Source organism: Rhinolophus sinicus, chromosome 16, assembly GCF_057876585.1.
Source record: "Rhinolophus sinicus isolate RSI-liver-muscle chromosome 16, RSI-T2T, whole genome shotgun sequence".
NCBI lineage: Eukaryota > Metazoa > Chordata > Mammalia > Chiroptera > Rhinolophidae > Rhinolophus > Rhinolophus sinicus.
Genome location: NC_142516.1, coordinates 30,367,031 through 30,386,189, shown reverse-complemented (window position 1 = coordinate 30,386,189; position 19,159 = coordinate 30,367,031). Strand labels below are relative to the sequence as shown.

Here is a 19,159-nt window from a genome sequence, read left to right as displayed (position 1 = left end):
AGGGGTAGCTACAGTAAGGATTCAAATAAAAGATAGTTAAGAACTTACATTTCTTAATCCATACCACTGGGCGATGGACCTTCTCCCACTTCAGAAGTATTCTCTAAAGAGGGTAAAATAGAGAGTCTCTGTATTGAAGGATGCAGACAGTTGAAGACTTGGATGCCTTACCAAAATCAGGGAGGTGGAGTGACCATATGAATGCTGAATATTGAATTCAGAGACCTGTAGCCTCTTCCAGTTAATGAACCAAAGATATTGACATTAGGAGTTCCTCAAAAACTGGTTTCACCCACCTAGTGAAGCTCAAGCCTACACCTGCACCGAGTTCCCAGTCAGCTTTTTAGTTACCCACTCTTAATTATGAGCAGACAGCTAAAGATAATCAGACATTTGAGAAAAGCTTCTGATATAAAGAACAACACAAATGGAGAGATCTTTCGGAGGAAGTAGAGCCTACATAGTGAGAAGAAAACTTAAAATTAAAACAAAAACCTCAATATTCTCAGAGAGATAAGAAAAGATATTGTATGCTTGAAGCATTGAATGTTGACTGAAGGATGCAACGGGGGAGAAATAGAGGGGGTTTTTAACGTACTGGTGGTGTTCTACTTGTTAATATGGGTGATGAGTCACAGGTGTTCATTTTTTTTTAAACTCTACATGTTTTATTTATGTATTTTTCTGTGGGTATGATACAGTTCACAATTTAAGAAATAATTGGGGAAAAAAGAAAAGGGGAAATAAAAAATATAGGCAAGGAATAAAAATCTGTCCAGAAAACCAAGCAGATTTGAAAAAGAGCCAAGTAGAACTTAAAGTAAAAAAAAATAGAACTATGGAAATTTAAAAAAAAACAAAAACGGTACAAGTAGCAGATTAAAAAAATAGATTGGAAGATAGAAATTGAAAAATTACCCAGAGCATAACATATGGAAATGAGGAGACAGAAAACATGAAAGAGCAGTTATGAGACAAGGACAGTTAAATGTGAATGTTTCAAACATCTATTTGGAGCTCTGAAAAAATAGAGAAAATAGTAGAGAGGCAATAGTGGAATAATGATGGAGAATTTTACAGAATATATTAACGTGAATCTTAAGATTTAGAAAGTCAAATGAATTCCAATAAAGATAATAGAAAGAAATCCAAATTTACCAGATCAGAATGAAACTGCAGTACTCCAAAGATAAAGAGATCAGCCAGAAGAAAAAAAAAAGGATAAATTATCAAAATAACAATTAGACTGATAGCAGACTTAAAAATAGCAACAATGGAAACCAGTGGACTATTTTCCTTGATATTCAGAAAGAAATAACTATCAACCTAAATTTATATGCTCAGCTAAACCTTTAATCAAAAAAAAGTGAAATATTTTCAAAACAGTCAGAAGTGAGTTTGCCTCAATGAAGTCTTATTTTAAAAAATACTTCAGAAAGAAAGGATAATTTGTAAAGGAAAGTTGGAGATGAAAGAAGAAATGGTGAGCAAAAAAAATTAATTGTGTGTAAGTCTAAGTATACATTGACTATAAATTCTAGTTTGAACGGCAAAAATATGACTATCACCAAATCCTTATATTTATTATAACTAGGTTTTGTTGGTGTGATTTCTTCTGTAGGTGTACAGAAGATGGGTGTCCTCATAAGAAATTTTTTCACACACGTTTTCTCATGAGAATGAGATTAACACCAGATTGTTCCAAAATGTTGATCTCAACGTCCTCTGGATATCTCTTGATTTTGCATGATCTTGACTTAACCAAGTCTCTAGAAGTAGGCAGCTATCCCATTTTGAGAGCAAGAAGAACTACATCAAGTTCAGGTAAGCTTTTATTTTTTGAAGAATTTTCCAAAGAATCTCAGACACAGGGATGGTATATGCTTTCATTCTAATAGAAGGGAAGAAAATTAAAAGACATTCTTTGGAAAGCTCAGTGAGAGCTTTTCTCTTAAGGAAGTGGAATATCTATATGTGTCTCTGACATGGCATTCATTAATTGGTGCCTCTGTATCACAAATGATCTAGGAAGAATAACTGCTAACTCTAAAAATATTTTCTTTTAGCTCTCTGCTAACCAAAAAATCTTTCATCAGTATTTCTAAATCATCACTATCTCCAAAATTAGTGATGGCCTAAGGTAGTATCAATCTTTTTAAATTCTTCTGGAACCCAGCAGATCTTTTGAGTTATAGTTAATATGGAGTTTTAGTTTAAAGTCTGTATTGTATCCTAGACTTTGAAATGTCCAGACACAGATAGCTGGTGCCATCTTATGTCATGACCCCTAAACACCCTCTTGCTAAAGCCCTTTCTTCTCCCGTTGCTGATTCCATTAGATTTAAGTGAAATTAGTGCTCAGAAAAACTTACGCACTATAATTTATCTATATTATGTAATAGAGACTATTTCATCTACCTTTGGGGAAAAAGAGGGCTGATCTGGGAACATAACCAATGTTTATAATATTGTGTTTATGAACAAGAACCCAGAAAAAAAAGACTTAATCATTTGGAACACATAATGTTCATACATTGCTATTAAAAATCAGGTTCAAATGGTTAGAATCTTTCTCCTGTGCGCACAGGGCCACTTCTGAAGATGCCTCATTGTACTGCAATTTTCTAATTTCACTGCTAAAAGTAAAAATTTAAGTTTTACCAACTTATTTGCAAGCATGGGATTTCATAAGTATGCAAGTATAATCCTTTTGGATTCAGAATTTTTTTTTTTAGGTTAAACATTAATAATTAACTTGAGCTTAGTGAGCAAAAGTGATTTAGAGGTCTATTTGGCATTTTTTGATTCAAAAACCATCAAGGTTTTTCTGTCTTCTCAGGGTAATTCTGATACTTAATAACAGCAAAAGGAATTAGATTAATAAGAAGTCCCCACAGAAATGTGGGGCCACTAAAAAAGTGTGATGACATAAATTGCTATTTGGAGTAATGTATCAAACTCAATGTAAAGTTTGTATTGCAGTTCTAAGATAATATTCACATAATTTCAAGAATGATAGAAGTTTTTGGTATGCTTTAGGAACCATCTGTTCATGTTCTCAGTAATGGGCCTGATGTTTGGACCCTATTCTAACATTAAACAATAGGCTGAACAGTTGTTTCCATTCTTATTCAGTTTTCTTGTTCCATTTCATTACAGAAATGATGAGGAACCAAAAATGCTCCTATGTTTATTTGGTTTCTCTTTTTTTTTCCCCTCCCCTTCTCCCGCCCCCTCCCCCGAGCCCCCCCACATCCCCCCACTCCGGTTCAAGCCGTTGTTTCTCAGTCTAGTTGTGTAGGACACAGCACCATGGCCCATGCTGGTATTATGAGCCTTGCGCAACCCCCAGCGGAGGCTGTCGGTTGGCTGCTCACAGCCGCTCTCGCTGGCTGGCCACCGGCTGCTCCTGGCAGCACACGGCAGCCCAGCTCCAGGGAGAGCCGTTACTCACAATCTTAGCTGTAGAGGGCGCAGCTCACTGGCCCATGTGGGAATCGAACTGGCGACCTGGGCGTTGGGAGCACAGCGCTCCAACTACCTGAGCCACTGGGCCGACCGTGGGTTTTCATTTTTATTTCACTTAAACAAGTCATACCTTTCATGCATAAAAGCTTTTAGAAAGGCACCAGGCTTTAGACCACTTCAAAGAGCTATCCTACCTCAGTATTAGTTATAAGCCAGTTTTAAGTGGACATGATGTACTCGCTGTTTCAGATGGATTTTAACAGTAGAGTTCAAGTAGATGATTTAAAAGTTAAGAGACATTACCAGAGTTTTGCTAGGTGTATTGTCAGAACTTTTTTTATTTTCAAGATCTGACCACTTCATCGAGTTCATCTGGCCCTAGAGTTTCTGGTTCACCTTGTCATCATAGTGACTCTAATTCATCTTCTGAGAAACACCTGTCACGAGCCTCGCAAAGAGAAGGTAGGTTAAAAATTGGATTTTATAATCCTGCAACAACAGAGTCTACCAAATAGCTTTCTTTTGGTTTGGTGTTAATCCATAAAGTTAGCCAATAGAGATGAGGCTATCCCTTGCCCCTCAAGTTATCATTTTTCCAACAGCTAAAGAGAGTCTCTAGTGTTAAATATCTTGGGCTTAAATCTTTGTTGGAATTTAAGCTGTGGTTTTATGTCCTGGATTTAGCTCAATGTAGTTTAGAGAGGAAGTAGTTGGGAAATGTAGATTCCAATCAAAGTTGTGGAAATTGAATGAGATTACACATGACTGTTCTGTATAAATCTAAGGGGATGGGTTTATCAGGTGCTTGTGGAAGTCACCTGGTTCCAGCCCAGTAGGCTTTTCGCCCTGCCACGTCCTTAGCTGAGCAATGCCTGGTAGGCTCGGAGGTCTGGTGGGGTAACCTGAGCTACATCTGGCCCCACTCTGCCTTTGCCAGTTATTCCCCACCCACTCGGGCAGAACTAGCTGCTCAGCTTCTTCCTTCCACCCCCTAATTGAAATGCTTTCTACCTATGCAGATTTCTCCTACCATCCCTCTCCAAACTAATTCATATCTAAACTCTTACAGCACGTTTTGTTTGTCCTCTCTCTGGACTGATGGTCAGATACGGTTTTTTATAATTTGAGGTTACCTTTTGGAGATAAACATGTTTCCTACCTACTTAGGGAAGGGACTATACATTAAACTTCTAATTTATGTTTTCCCTGGGTGGCCTCACCTGCGAAGTGCTTGATAAATGCATACTTGATTATGTTGCATGCCTACTATGTGAGTAGAATGGTTTGAGAACCCTTCCTAACCTAACCTATAGTTTACCCAGTTTCCTCTGGATGTTAAAGACTGTGATGTTTCACTTCAAGGTTGAAAACGCTTCTTAAATTTAGAGATTTATACCCAGATGTATAACATTTCTCCTTTGATTAGTAGCAAAAACTTCTTTTGCAGATTTTACCTGTTCTTCTTCTCCTTTGGCTATGGGAAATAAACCAAGGCTCTTAATAATCACTGAGAAAAATCTTTATTGATTAACTAAATCATCTATGAGAAAAAGAAACTTAATTTAAGAATAGTTAACGTGCTTGCTCGTGTATTAGTAAACCCCAAAACAAAACTTTACAGCCATTACATGTTATAGAGAGTTGGGCCTATGAGAAGAGATGATGTATTGGGGTCCTGGGCAGGGAGAACAAGAAAATTTGGGAGAAGAGAGAAGAAAGTGGGGCTTATAGGTCAATTACTCGGAATGTTGGAAAGCCTGGGTCTTCACGTGTCAAAATACTTAACACTGTACTTAGGCAGGTGTGACAGCTGCATAGAGCAGAGGCTTTCTGACTCATTTCAGGATTCGAACTCTATTTTTGACATGAAATCTCCTCTGGATTCTTAGGGTTAACTCTGGTTCCAGGGAAATTAGGGAAAGCCCTGGACCCTCTAGTCTTCCCCACCCTGGTCCCCAGGTGGTTCCCCCCTTTTGCCAACTCTTGAGGAACCTCCAAGGATCACAGCTTGAAAACCACTGTTCAGCTATTTAGAATGGGTTTCTATTCTGCTCTTTTATAGATTTCTAAAATTCTTGAAATAGGAGTTTGTTTTTCTCAAAAACTGTTATTAAAGTTCAATCACATGTAAAATCATTATTTAGGTATAGTTTGGTTGTAACAGTGTAATTTAGAGCTTCAAGGCTTCCATCAATACTGTAGGAATCTAAAGGGAATCTTTTAAAAGAAGATAACACATCGTTTTGAGAAACAATTCACAAAGTGTCTGACAAAGGGAGCCCATTATCTTTAAAGTAACTCCTTCCACGGGCAGAAAAGGGTTGAAATATTTTTCTTGATATTAAATTTCTAAGCTGCTTCCTCACTGTCTGGGAAAGTGGTTCTCCACGTACTGAGGGATATGATATACTCCCATTAGTCGCTTTGGGACTTACGACAGCAGTCACTTTCATTGAGGGCGAGATAGAAGGAAAAGATGGGCCATAGCAGAGTAGGAAGAGGTATGGTGGGCAGTCTCCCCCCCTGGTTTTGACACGCCTCTATGTGAAGTGTCCTCCAGCACCTCCAAACTACAGATCTGCTTGTTGTTTATAGCACTGCCCTTGGTTGCCACTCAGTCCTGCTCCTCGTACACCTAATCGGCATTCTTTTATATAAAGGCCGTCTCCATGGCTTCCAAATATTTTTCTCTGGACTGGAGAGCACCAGGGCCTCTGAGATGAGAATTGTTATCTTTTACTTTTCCAGATTTCCTTTCATGTCACATACTTGGGTTTTACTTAAATAAAGAGCTTTCTGAGATGTTGATCCAAATCAAAAGGACCTCTAGTCAGCTTTCATCCGTAGCCTTACGTCATCAGTGATTCCTACTGCAGAAACTTCTTTAGTCCTTGTCATACCTTTTCCACCTCACCCAAAAGAGACTCACACCCCATACATTGAGGGCACCGTGGTAGCATAAGGCAGGCAAAGGAATGAAAGCATGGGCGGTGGCTGAGAGAAATCAAAGCTTTGATGAGCTGCATTAGTCCTCTGATAATACAAATCCCACACACTAATTTTCTTGTATCTTAGGAGTTTCACCACGAAATAGTCTTGAAGTCTTAACTCCTGAAGTTCCTGGTGAGAGAGACCGTGGAAACTGCATCACGTCCTTACAGCTGCACCCAAAAGGCTGGGCCACTCTTCTTCGGTGCTCAAGCAACACTGACGATCAGGAGGTACTGGCAGCAGCCCTCTACCTTCATCAGGGCGGTCTGGGCTCGTGGCATCTTTCTCCCTTGAAAACCCTTCTTCCTCCTCTTTGGCCTGGGCTTGGCAAGCTGGGAAGTGCTTTAAAGCAATGATCAGCTCAGACTGTGACCAGCTTCTTTCCTCCTTCATCACATTGTAAAAAAAAAAAAAAAAAAAAAAAAAGCCTTTATATGGTAAACTCAGGACTGAGATATTTCAGCTAGGCTGACTAAATGTGTGGTTTTGCTAAGCCAATTGGGTATTGTAATTGTTTCTTTTTAAAAACCAAGGAAACTTTGGGAAAGGAAAGGACTAAACTGATGAGTAGGGGCAAAGGTCTCATATTATGTTATGATTTTCACCACTCTGGAAAGCAGGAGTCTTCCAAGGATCTCACTAGCTTTAGAAGCCACAGCTGAAAGAAGGAGAGAGGAGCCTTTGAAGTATGTAGGAGAGTCATTCTAAAGCATGAATGTCTTAACCCTAGAATTTTTTAAATATGAAGATTGTTGTTACTCTCAGAAAAGGGAATTATCAGTACAGACGTCACAGTGGCCTCTGGGAATAAAAGGCTTTAAAGCCTTTTAACCGCACAAAGTAACCGTAGCTTATGAAGATAAGAAGGTGTGGGGCCTACAGGTTTGTTAGTTGGAAAAGGGGTGGCATTCACATGAATGATTTCTTCCAACAATTCTGTGGCTTTGGCATCCTATGGAGCTTTTTTAAAAAAGGAATATCTGTAGCCCTATCTGGGGCTCTATAACTTTGGTTTGTCTCTCTTCTCTCCCTCTAGTGGACTTGTGTCTATGAATTCCAAGAAGGCCCTCCCGTGAGACCTGTCTCACCTCGCTGTCCCCTACGACTGACTCATTACATTGAAGAAGCCAATGTAGGCCGGGGTTATATCAAAGAACTCTGCTTCAGCCCTGATGGCCGAATGATTTCTTCCCCACACGGCTACGGCATTCGCTTGTTGGGATTTGACAAACAGTGCAGTGAACTTATTGACTGTTTGCCCAGCGAAGCCAGTCCCCTTCGGGTGATCCGTTCTCTGTACTCGCATAATGACGTGGTACTGACCACAAAGTTCTCTCCCACACATTGTCAGATTGCCTCAGGGTGCCTTAGTGGACGGGTTTCTTTGTATCAGCCAAAGTTTTAGGCACAACTTATCAAATAAGGAACTCTTCTGGTGTTTGATTTATAAATTACTTCAATTTAGGTGAAGTATTTTCTTTTAGAAGATCTTAAAAGTCTGGGTCAAGATCCTGTTTCTTATAGGTCTGTGAACACACCTGTGACCTGAGTGCTTGGTTGTCCGGCTTCGTAGGGGCGTCGCCAAGTTAGACTCTGCAGCATCACCTTTGCCGCATTCCTCAGCTCCTGCTGGCCTGTGCCACTGAGCTCCAGCTCTTCTGGTGATCGCATGGTAGCTCTTGTCAAGTTTCTTTCTTTTCTTTCTTCTTTTTTTTATTTTATTTTGGTGTGAATTTTGTGGACATTTGGCAGAAGTTTGGGTTGAGTTGGGAGAAACCCATGATACTACAATAAAACCCAGAAGTTTGATGTTGGCACATTGGCTGTTGAGAAGAAATTTCATCTTCACTTATCAGTATACTTGGCCTTTTAAATTTGCTGTATGTTTCTCTATGATGAGCACAGATAATGACATTATTCTCCTAACAGATAATCTTGCAACACAATGTCTTTTAAGCTTCCTGTTAAAATTATGTATCTTTTTTCACCATGAGAGGGAATTTTTGTGGGTGAAATTCTAGAAGGAACATTACCACCTCTCTTTGTAATTTACTTGACGAATTTCAAAATCCCTAGCACGTTCCCTTACTTGGTATCTTGTTCTTGTCAGCATTAGAAAGGAAAAGAGGAGAAGGAGTGGGCTTCGTCATTTCTATTGTATAGAAGAGGATTTATTTATTGGATCAGTACACTGTCTGACCACAGAGTAACTAGAACAATGTGGTCAGATTTTGTTTTCTCTGCCAGATTATCTGAATCACACAGGATGACATGTTATATAGTATTGGGGTGGAGGGGGAATTGAGAGTAAAGAGGTGTGTTTTAGTCATATTTCTTCTTTGAGCCAGCTGGTGCAAGCTCAACTTTCTTCGCATTTGTGAGGAGAGAACCGCAAGTCTTCTTCAAGCTGTGGGCAAAACTGGTAGTCAGTGAGCTGGATGTCGAGACCAAGAGCTGATATGAAGGCCTTTGGTTGTGTTTTGTAAGGAACACAGCAAGTAAAAAGCACCAGGGAGGGCTCAGGCACAAGGCCGACCGGTCTGCTGAAGTAAGCAGCTTTCTTCTCGTCTCCTCCACTTTGGATGGTGTTCTGTGTGGAAGGGATTTCCCAGAGGCTGGAATGATTTAAGCCACATGCTAGTTTTTCCCTCTTAGATCACATTCTTTTAGGCCAGTGGTTCTCAAACGTTAGGATGCGTTATAATCGAGGAGCTTGTGAAAAATACAGAAAATGCGCTCCTCTTAGGAGCTCCTGATTCCGCCAGGGAGAGGACGAGAATCTGTTTTTAACAGGAACCTCAAGTAATCTTTATGCAGGTGGTCCCTGGCTCATTCAACCTCAGTAAATACTTCTGTACCATCAGCTGCTGGACACCAGCGCCCAGAATGTGTTTTGATTATTGAAAAACAAGTAAATGAAAGCAATTTCAGAGGTAGAAAATACCGTAAAATGGAGTCAGTCTGATTATTTAACGAATGAGAGAAGATAAGTGACTTGCCTATGGCCATCCTGAAAAATTAGTGGCAGAACCAGGACTTGAATTCAAGTCTCCTAATTCCTTGCTCAGGGCAATTTCTACTGTATTATGCTGTCTGTTAAAACAATGACTCATGAACACTTTTTTTGTTTTTAAGTTATATTATTGTGAATACCCTTAAACTGGCCAATAGATGAAAAAGGAAGACATGGGAGTAGATGCTGAGAATTCCAACCATAAGAAAAGTATTTTAAATCTTATACAAATGTTTAAGCAACCCAAATACATGAATAAAAATGACATTTCTTTGTAGGACCTACTGACAGCCATTCACACACATGTATAGAGATTACATCTCACTTGGAACAATGTTGGCTCTAGGACAAATTTTAAAAATTAGATCGACTTACCATGGATGTTAAAAAAAATGGAAACTTTTTGGTTATCCAAAAAATTACAGTGAAGTGCAGTGAAAACACGGGTTTGCCATAAACTTTTTAAAAAACATATTTAAAAGAAAATAAAGTTTTGGAGGCAAAAACACTCAAGGTTAACATTAAAAATAAGCTACTAAGTATGACAATTGTATTGATAATCAAAAGAAGGTCCCATAAATTACATCCCCTTTGGAGACAGTTCTATGTCAGATGCTGGGCACACATGTCGCCCAAGTCTAAATTTCAGTTCAGGATTCTTTAACCACTATAGAGCATCTATCAGGTATCAAACGATGTACGTACTTTACTCCTAACCCTCACAGAAAACTTGCAAGGTAGGTGGCATGAGCACCAATTTATTCTGGAGGAAATAGAGGGTCAGAAAGAATAAGTGATTTGTCTTAAGTCACAGCACCTGATGCCAGCACCAGGATGCAAACCTAGATCTGCCTGCTGTAGTCCAAAGCCTGTGCTCACTACTCTGCCATTTTGCCCTGTAGTTTGTAAAGGATGATACGCTGGCCTCTTAATTTACTTGTTTAGCATCCTCTGGAAGTTCTTTATTATGGCCCTGGCTTACCTTCTGCCCCATGTAAAAGAATGGTTGCAAGGTTGGTAATTTTCATTAGAATTAATACCATAAACTGCAGGGCATACATACACTCCATTGTTAACTAAAAATCGTTAACCAGGATAAGTAGCTATAAAATAAAGAAAAATGGAAGATGCAGAGCCACACAGATGAGAATTACAAATTCACAACCAGCAAACTCAATAAAACAACCCCCGTCTCTTTTAGATATGGTCATGATTAACCGTCATCAGGGATATTAATCAAGGAATTAAAGGTGTCCAGGAACGGCTTTACTATGGGAGGAAACCACATCTTACAATTTCAAGGTCCCTTTTCACTTAGAGTATAAAATCTAATCTGGTGTTTTTTACTTTAAATTTGATTCAGTCATTTTTATTCATGATAATTGGTAAATGTATTATAACTGGTAATATAGTATAATCGTTGGTAACTGTAATATAAATTATACTTTTGTTTTAAAAAGCTTTCTGCAGAACAGCATATTTATGGCAATGCGATGTTAAATGAGTTTAGGAACATCAAATATACCGCAGTTGCTTATTTTCAATTGTGAAAATGAAGTGGCTAAAGCAGAAGAGACCTCTATTTTAATCTTTGAAAATGTGTGTGGTCTTTTTTTCTCAGAAGCCCAAAGAACATGTAAATTTTTTTATTCTCCTTGTTACATCCCTGAGAAGAAGCTATACCAAAAACTTGATAAAAACAAGCAAGGAAAAGGTAAATCATGCTCCCCACTCCTGTGTCTAGAACCAAGATCACATTATACCATTAGTATTCAAGTTTTGTTTGCTAGGAAGTGCAATACAGGAAAAACATGCTGAGAATCTTGTAGAAGCCTAGTGTGTCCCATATTAGTCAGAGTATGTGGTATTGGCACCCATAAATAGCTGTCAAGCTTGTGTTTAGAACTATTCTGATAATTTACTGCTGACAATCATCCCGATTTAGTGACCAGCAGTCACAGAGAGCTATGAAATGTCACTAAGTAACACCCTGTGTTTGTCATGAAGGAAAGCATATATGTGAATTTTGGGATAACTCATGTGTATCTCTTAAGTGCCAAAATTTAAAACTTGTAATTATTTTTTGATGCAAGTGTTTCAGATATGTTAGTATACCTCCCTGCCTTCTTAAACAGCATGCTGGGTATAATTCACTTTCATGATAAAAAGTAAAAGTTATATTCATGTGTCATTACAAATATCTAATGAGCTCTGATGTATATAAAATACTTCATAAAATGTAAAGGGCTATAATAAATGTGAGTTAATATCAATTATTATAAAGTGGTTCCCTCAGCCCTGAGGTATATATAATCATTTGCCTCAGATTGCTGGATTTTTTTTTAATTTAAAAATGTTTTATATCTGCTAAGTAGTTTGTTATGTCTCCTACCACACTATCAATATGCCCGCCTCTAACAGGCTCCCCGTTTCCTTCTAATGCGCTGTGTTCATCTGCTGTGAGCTGGGACCTGAGATAACCAAGCCTGCTTAGTGCTGACAGCTGGACAAGCTCTGGGTGCAGTCTTTGAGACAGCTCTTTGGTTGCTTACTACCTTTCTGACCGGTTCACAGTAACCTTCTGGATAATAGAAGTTTCCAGTTAAAGCCTAGGCTAGCGGTTTTTTCAGTTGCCACTAAGTAAAATACTACAAACTAAGGATGTTGCTCAAGTAAGGGGTAAACAGCAGTGCACCAAAGAATAGCAAAGCGACAACAAAGGCTCTGTGCTTGCACAGGGGTCTTTCATGCTTTTAAAAAAAAAAGAAGAATGCAGAGGGAAAAAAAACAAAACCAAATCCAGATAGACTTACAGAGTATTTCTGATGCCATTAAACTTTGTCAATACCCATTAAAATACATGCTTAAATTATCACACGTTGTTACAAAGACACAGTTTAGTTTCATTGCAGAATAAGATTGTACCAAAATTTCTACCCTTAAAGATAATTCCCTAAGAATTTCTCCCTTCAAATAATAATGGAAATTATTATCTAAAGGAAAGTCTCAAATTTACCTGTATACTGCTCTTTAGTTATAAATAGTGATAGAAATATGGGTTCTGTCAAAAGCTCCAAGGAACACATCTCACATACACTCACCTCCTGTATGTATGTGTATATAAACGTCACTGTAAATGAAAATGTCACCCAGAGATAATAAAATAATTTTTAAAATTTAAATCTGGTCCAAAGTATTTAAAATAGATAGAATTTTCAGTTTTCCTAAGTTTCTTCCTCATTTAGATTTCATGGTTTTTACATTAAAGATTGACTATATGAGTTTTATTTTAAATTTCACTGCGTCTTCCATTTTTAAACTGTTCTTTCTAGTAAATTTTAGATTCCATTTTCAGGAAATTTGGAGTGTTCCAGATAATATACTAGACACAAGGAAGTTTTCTCACTGGGCTCTGAGGTGCTGTAAATTCTTATACTAGACTGTAAGCTCCTTGGGGGCAGGGGCTATCTTATTTATTGTCTCCTCAGTGCCCGGTACAGGACCTGACAGAGTAGTTGTTCAATCAATGTTTTTTGAATGAATCAAATGAACCTCCACCATATGTGGCCTCAAATTCTTATGAAGCTAGATTGTATTGTGCAGATTATTCAGTACTAGAGAAATCCATCATTTATTATTACAATGAATAGACTGTATTCATCAGAGTAATGTTTTTTCTGACCAGAAGGTCAGAAAAACTAAGCATTTCTTACTGATCTGGAAAACGGCTAGTTAAGACTATTTTTCACTCAACCAACATTTGAATCCCTACTATATGCCTAGTCCAGTACTTGAAATTCAAGGGACAAAGGTAACTAAGGTTTTAATATTCCATAGCTGCAGCTGAAATAGACTTAGATGCAGGGATGGCTTCATGGGTGTGTGACCTGTGCAGTCACACAGGGCCCTGCACTGAGCAAGGCCCCATGTTTGGTTTAATGCTGTGCTGAAGCCATCTTGAAATTCTTAATTTTTTGAACAAGGGGCCTTCATTTTTGTTTCGCACTGGGTTCACAAGTTATGTCACTGGCCCAGCTTGGATATTATCATTTTGACATGGTGGAAACAAACTATAGCAAAAATTATAGTATCTTTTACCTACCTTCTGGTAAAGATATTCACATTCATTGAAAACTAGCCATAAAGTGAATGATTTGGTAAAATAACTTCTAAAATCTGAAATTAGAACTAAGTACCTCCCTCCCAAACTTTTTAGCAGATCAAATGTTCTTCATTTCAGAATTAGAAAAGCTTTCTAAAAGTTTAATCGGCTTTCACCTTTTCAATTAAGTTGTTTTGACTTTTCAAATGGATGAATGTAGAGTGGTAGGTGAATTTATTTTATCTACATGGATACCTACATATAATTTTAAGGTTTTAATAAACCTTGTATTAATATATGCACTGAATATGTTATATATGCCAAATATATATTTAGTATAAGTCTACCTCAAAATGTGCTTTAAAAAAAGTAAATGCTACTTTGAAACACTTGACACACTTTTTGTGTGTGGTTAACCTGATTAAAAGGTTGATGGCAAACTTGCATTTAGCAGTAGTTTGAAAATTTTTGATTAAATCGCTTAGGTGTTCATCTTTAGACCAGAATCAGGCATAAGGCTGTGACAGGAGGGACGTGGTGGTTCTTGTGAAAGTCTAAACTTTTTCCATCATGTAACCCCTATCAGCAAAAACGAGTGACTACAGTCCAAATTTTGATTATTTATAAATTATATATATACATATACTATTGTACTGATCTACACGTACATTATAAAACATGTATAGAGAAAAAGGAAATTTAAAAAGAATTAAGATGTTTTTTTTAAAAGAATTCGATTTTTAAAAACTCAAAGTTCTCCAGTACCTCCTGCACTCCCAGGGATCTTGTGCTTCCTCGGGTGTTAGCACATTTCATTTTGTGAAGGCCACTGTCCTAAAAACATACAATTGGCTTTTCCACTGAAAACACATTTACTAAGATCCGATCCATTCACGACTGTTCACTAATGTTCTGGCCATTTTTATAAGTTTATGCAATATGAATCATGTTTTGCAGAGTTTTATAAATTAGTTCTTTATTCAGTGGAAATTGTATTCATATAAATAGGAATTTTGTTGGTTAATTTTTACTTTTGTTTTTCAAGCTGTATACAGGGATTGGTTCTCATATAGAGACACTTAGAACATGCTCTTTTTCAGTGTTCCCTAGAATGATGTTTTCTTGTTGTATATTGAAGTGTGATTGGTGGTTCATTTTACCATACTATTTTAATTCATTAGAAAAATGACAAATTTGGGACACTCATTTTTTTTGTAAGTCACTGAAGAGAAACATAGAGTGAATCCCTTTCAATTATTTCATGAACATAAGCATTTAGATAAACTGATTTAACTAACGATAGCACTAATTATCACTATTTCTGTTATTCCTATGACTAACATACTATGGGCTATTTAAAAACTTTTTTATTTAAAAGGAGAGGGTTATTTGGCATGCATTTATACTAATGAATTAAAATGTATTTTAGTTTCCTATTACTGATGTAATAAATTTCCACAAACTTAGTGGTTAAGACAACACAAATTTAAGTCCATTAATTTTTCTTCCAGGCCCTTCCTTCTGACAGAGGACATGAAAAGTGGTTAACTCTAACATGCGTTAGGATCACTTAGAGGGCCTGTTAAAACGCAGACTGCTGGGTCCACACCCAGAGTTTCTGATTTCTGGGATGAGAGCCCCCACGTTGCATTTCTAACCAGTTCCCAGCTGGTGCTATAGGTCTGGATACCACCGCTTGAGAACTACAGATACTGAAAATGCAGTTAGGGTTTTGATTTCTCATGGATGACAGATCCCATGGATCTTTATGGAGATAAAGGAAGCCAGTTCAGAGAAGATCTTAACTTTGGAGGTTGACATTCTAGATGGACAATATGCGTCCATCAGCTATGCTATTCAGTACATTGTCAAGTTGGCACTCCTTCAGCAAGAGCTAAGATTTCCCTAATTTAACACGATATTTAAGTTACTGAGCAGTTAATTAAGCTAAGATCATCTTACCTTCTCAGGAACAGACTGGTGCTTTGTGGCTTATCTTCTAACTCAAAAACAGTAAACTGCTGCAGAAATACACACTCTAGTGTGAGCTGTAAAGAGCTGCAACTGCCAGAAAAGGAACAACCAAAACGTTAACCAGGGCAGAGACAACTCAAAGCATTGTTTTAAACTTTTTGGGGGAAAGAACTGTTTCCATTGAAGGCCATTTAAATTATGGTTCCACCAAACTGCTGCACGGACATTAACTTGCAAAAGCCCCTTCACTATAAAAGACTAAGTTTTGTCTGAGTCAAATGAAGGATCCAGATTTCATTGTGAAAGGATTACTTTTTAAAAGTTAAAGTATCAGATCTATTCTGAATACATTGTATTTATGAAGCAGTTATTACCTAAATAGTATTTTTGTGTGTGTCCTTAATAAATGTTTGTAATTAAAAGGATTTCCTGGCATTTATTATAAGTTGCAGTGTATTGGCAGGAAAATCATGATCTTTACCTTGGTGCCTTCAAGGGGTAGATAAGACTCTTCACCTCCGGGGTAGTCTCAAGAAAAAATAAGTTGACTGGCCTCCATTTTATCCCCCGGCCTGTCACAATCTGTGGGGGGTATTGTGGGCCTGAGGAAAGGGAGGAGGTGGTTGCCATTTCATTATGACTAGCGGAAAAGGTAAGTGAATTACTATGCCATAGGCCTGTACTCCCCTCTAGCAAGTATTTCTGTAGTAGCCTATGATTTCACGGCAGTCTAACTAACACACTAAAAGAATTATACTGAGTCTCTCAACATATCACTAACATCACATATTGTGATAAGTCCCCTAATGATTTTTCTCAACAGGTTATTATGAAAATGTTCCAACATACAGCAAAGTTGGAAGAATCTTACTGTGACCATCTGTTTGCCAAGATTCTACCATTAATATTTTACTCGGCTTGTTTTATCACTTATCTAATATGCCATCCAGCAATCCATCTTAATTTTTTGTATTTTGAATAAATTGCAGATATCGGTACCCATCCTTCTAAAAATCCTCAGCAATATATATCCTTCAAGTGTTTTTTCTTTTGTTATAAAATTTCTGTGTGATGCACACAAATATCACCAGTAAGTTTATCCAAATGTATACACGTGTGTAACCCAAACCCCTATCAAGATACAGCTTCCTACCTTCCCCCCAGAAAGTCCCCACATGCCCCTTCCCAGGCACGTCTCCGCCCGCATCCCTCCCAGAGGCAGCCCTAGCTTTCCCACCATAGATCTGCCTCTTCTACAACTTCACTTAAATGGAATCATACATTATGAGTTCCCCATGATGATTTTTAAAAGACAAATTCCTAAGAAATTCCAAGTGTCTCTGAAATAGGGAGTCATAGTGATAAAAACATCTGGGATCAGATTATGAGTCATTCATTGAACGGGTATCTCTGAGAACGTCTGGTCTGCGGATACAATGATCAGAAGACAGTCCCTGCTCTCACGTTCACACTGTCTGGAAGAACACAGCAGACACCACGGAGACAGCGGGCTGACAGTCATCACCTGTCACAGGAGACCTAATGTCGCCTGGGAGCCAGTGGGACATCAAGGGAGGTTTAAATTTTTACTTTAGAATCTGTCTCAGACACCCAATGCTTTGTTATTTTTCAACAAGTCTACAATCTTATAACTTAAAACGGTTTCTCTTTAAATAAGGGCAGTTTTAGAGCACCGAGCAGATGTAAGTCAAATTTGCGAAATAAAGTGAACAAAAAATTATAAAAGGCGCAAATTGAAATTATCAGGGATTCAGTTTTTCTCTATTTTGAGCTGATATAAACTCACATGTATCTAGTATTGCTCCCAGACACAAAAACAACATGCTTTCTGTTCCTGGACCACAAGTAGCAGAAACTCGGAAGAACTCCAAACAGCAAGTCTTTTCGTCCTCTGGGACTCCGCCCTAGCTTTCCCGAGGCAAATCACATCTTTTACTCTCCAAGTTCAGGCCCTCACCTCAGAACCTCTTTACTCTTTATCTTCATATTTTACATGAAAATTACAAATGAAAAGTACTTCAGTCCCATACCCATTTTTTCCTACTACTGTTTCCCCGAAAATAAGACCTAGCCGGACAATAAGCTCTACTGCGTCTTTTGGAGCAAAAATTAACATAAGACTTGGTCTTATTTTACTGTAAGACCCGGCCTTTATAATATAATAATGTAATTAATAGAATACCCAGTCTTAATAATTTTTGCTCCAAAAAACGCATTAGAGCTGATTGTCCGGCTAGGTCTTATTTTCGGGGGAAACACAATATTACGTCTCCAAACTCCATGGCTGTTTTTTTAGTGGGGACTGAAGAGTGGCGAGCTCAAGAAAACCTGCACATTTTTTAAAAAAATTATTTTCCTAGCAAAGTATGAAAGGAGTTAAGGAAAGTTCTGAAGCTTCTTTTTGCCTGAGGGAAAGGAGGAAGTTATATAACAGGAGCCGCCTATTACTACAGATAGAACCCCTGAAAGATAAATTAGCTCCTTTTTTCTAGTACCATCTGAAGCAAAAAGGTAGCATCTCAATGTACCTAAATGCATTCCCCTTTTTTGGGGTACCCCCTATCAGGAGCAAGTAACTGCTGACTTATCATAACCCCGACTGGTTCCCAGAGAACCCGAGCTGAATGTTTTATTTTTGTTGATGATGAAAAGGAGAGCAACTAGGGAGGTGCTTGCTCTGAACGATTAAATCACGGCACTGCCTTCATTCATGGCACTTCCACAGTAACAAAGCAGCAGTCAATGCCACAACAGTTATTTTAAGGAATACTTCCTTCTTGCCCTTGTCCGTCAACTTCAGCTGAGTTCCACAATTCAAACAGTGCAAGGAGCGGTAAGAAAAACAGTGCCTGTACATACATACAATCCTGACACAATTTTTTTCCTCAAATTAGCTAGACATTTTTCAGACTAAAAAATAGCTAGAGGATAATCAAGAACAGTCATCCGCTATTTAGCTCATGTTACGGACTTCACGTGTCCCCCAAAAAACTTGTATGTTGAAGCCCGTATGCCACCCCCACCCCGCAATGTGGTGGCATTCAGAGGTGCGCCCTTTGTGAGGTACTTAGGTTTAGATGAGGTCATGAGGTTCTCTCTCTGCCGTGTGAGGACACAGTGAGGAGTCTGCACACACCAAGAAAAGGCCTCTGACCAGAAACCAAATCTGGTTTGGAACTTCATCTTGGACTTTCCAGCTTCTGGAACTATGACAAACGTCTGTTGTTGAATCATCATCTATGGTATTTAGTTACGGCAGCCCCGAGCAGTGTAAAAATATTTTCCTTAACCTCCACGACCCATCAAGGGATAAAGGTTAGACAGGATATTCCAGAGCGCTGGAATCCTGAATATCCACGTCCTTCATTCCCTTGATTCTTAAATACCTGAGACACGGACCAGGTGTCAGGCGCTGTACCAGGCACTTGGAACCATGGCAACTAGAGCAGTCCCTGCCTTGTGGGGCTGGCCTGGCGCTCGGAAGGGGCAGGTGGCGTCAAGTAGTCACAGTAAAACGGATGTGTAGCCTAAGAACGTGTGAGGAGGGGAACGTGAGTTAATCCTGCGAGTGTGAGCCAGCTTCCCTGGGG

At 38.4% G+C, this 19,159-nt stretch overlaps 1 protein-coding gene across 2 annotated transcripts in view; it reads left to right on the top strand.

Moving 5' to 3' along the window:
• DCAF10 (DDB1 and CUL4 associated factor 10) overlaps window positions 1-15,970 on the top strand; it is a 41,177-nt gene extending 25,207 nt beyond the window's left edge. For both annotated transcript variants that reach the window (XM_088793288.1, XM_019729144.3), the window contains 4 exons: window positions 1,622-1,824; window positions 3,817-3,930; window positions 6,544-6,689; window positions 7,496-15,970. In XM_088793288.1, the coding sequence (XP_088649414.1) occupies window positions 1,622-1,824; window positions 3,817-3,930; window positions 6,544-6,689; window positions 7,496-7,864 (832 nt within the window). In that variant the 3' untranslated portion in view covers window positions 7,865-15,970. The remainder of the gene's footprint in view (window positions 1-1,621; window positions 1,825-3,816; window positions 3,931-6,543; window positions 6,690-7,495) is intronic.
• The last annotated feature ends 3,189 nt before the right edge of the window (window positions 15,971-19,159 follow it).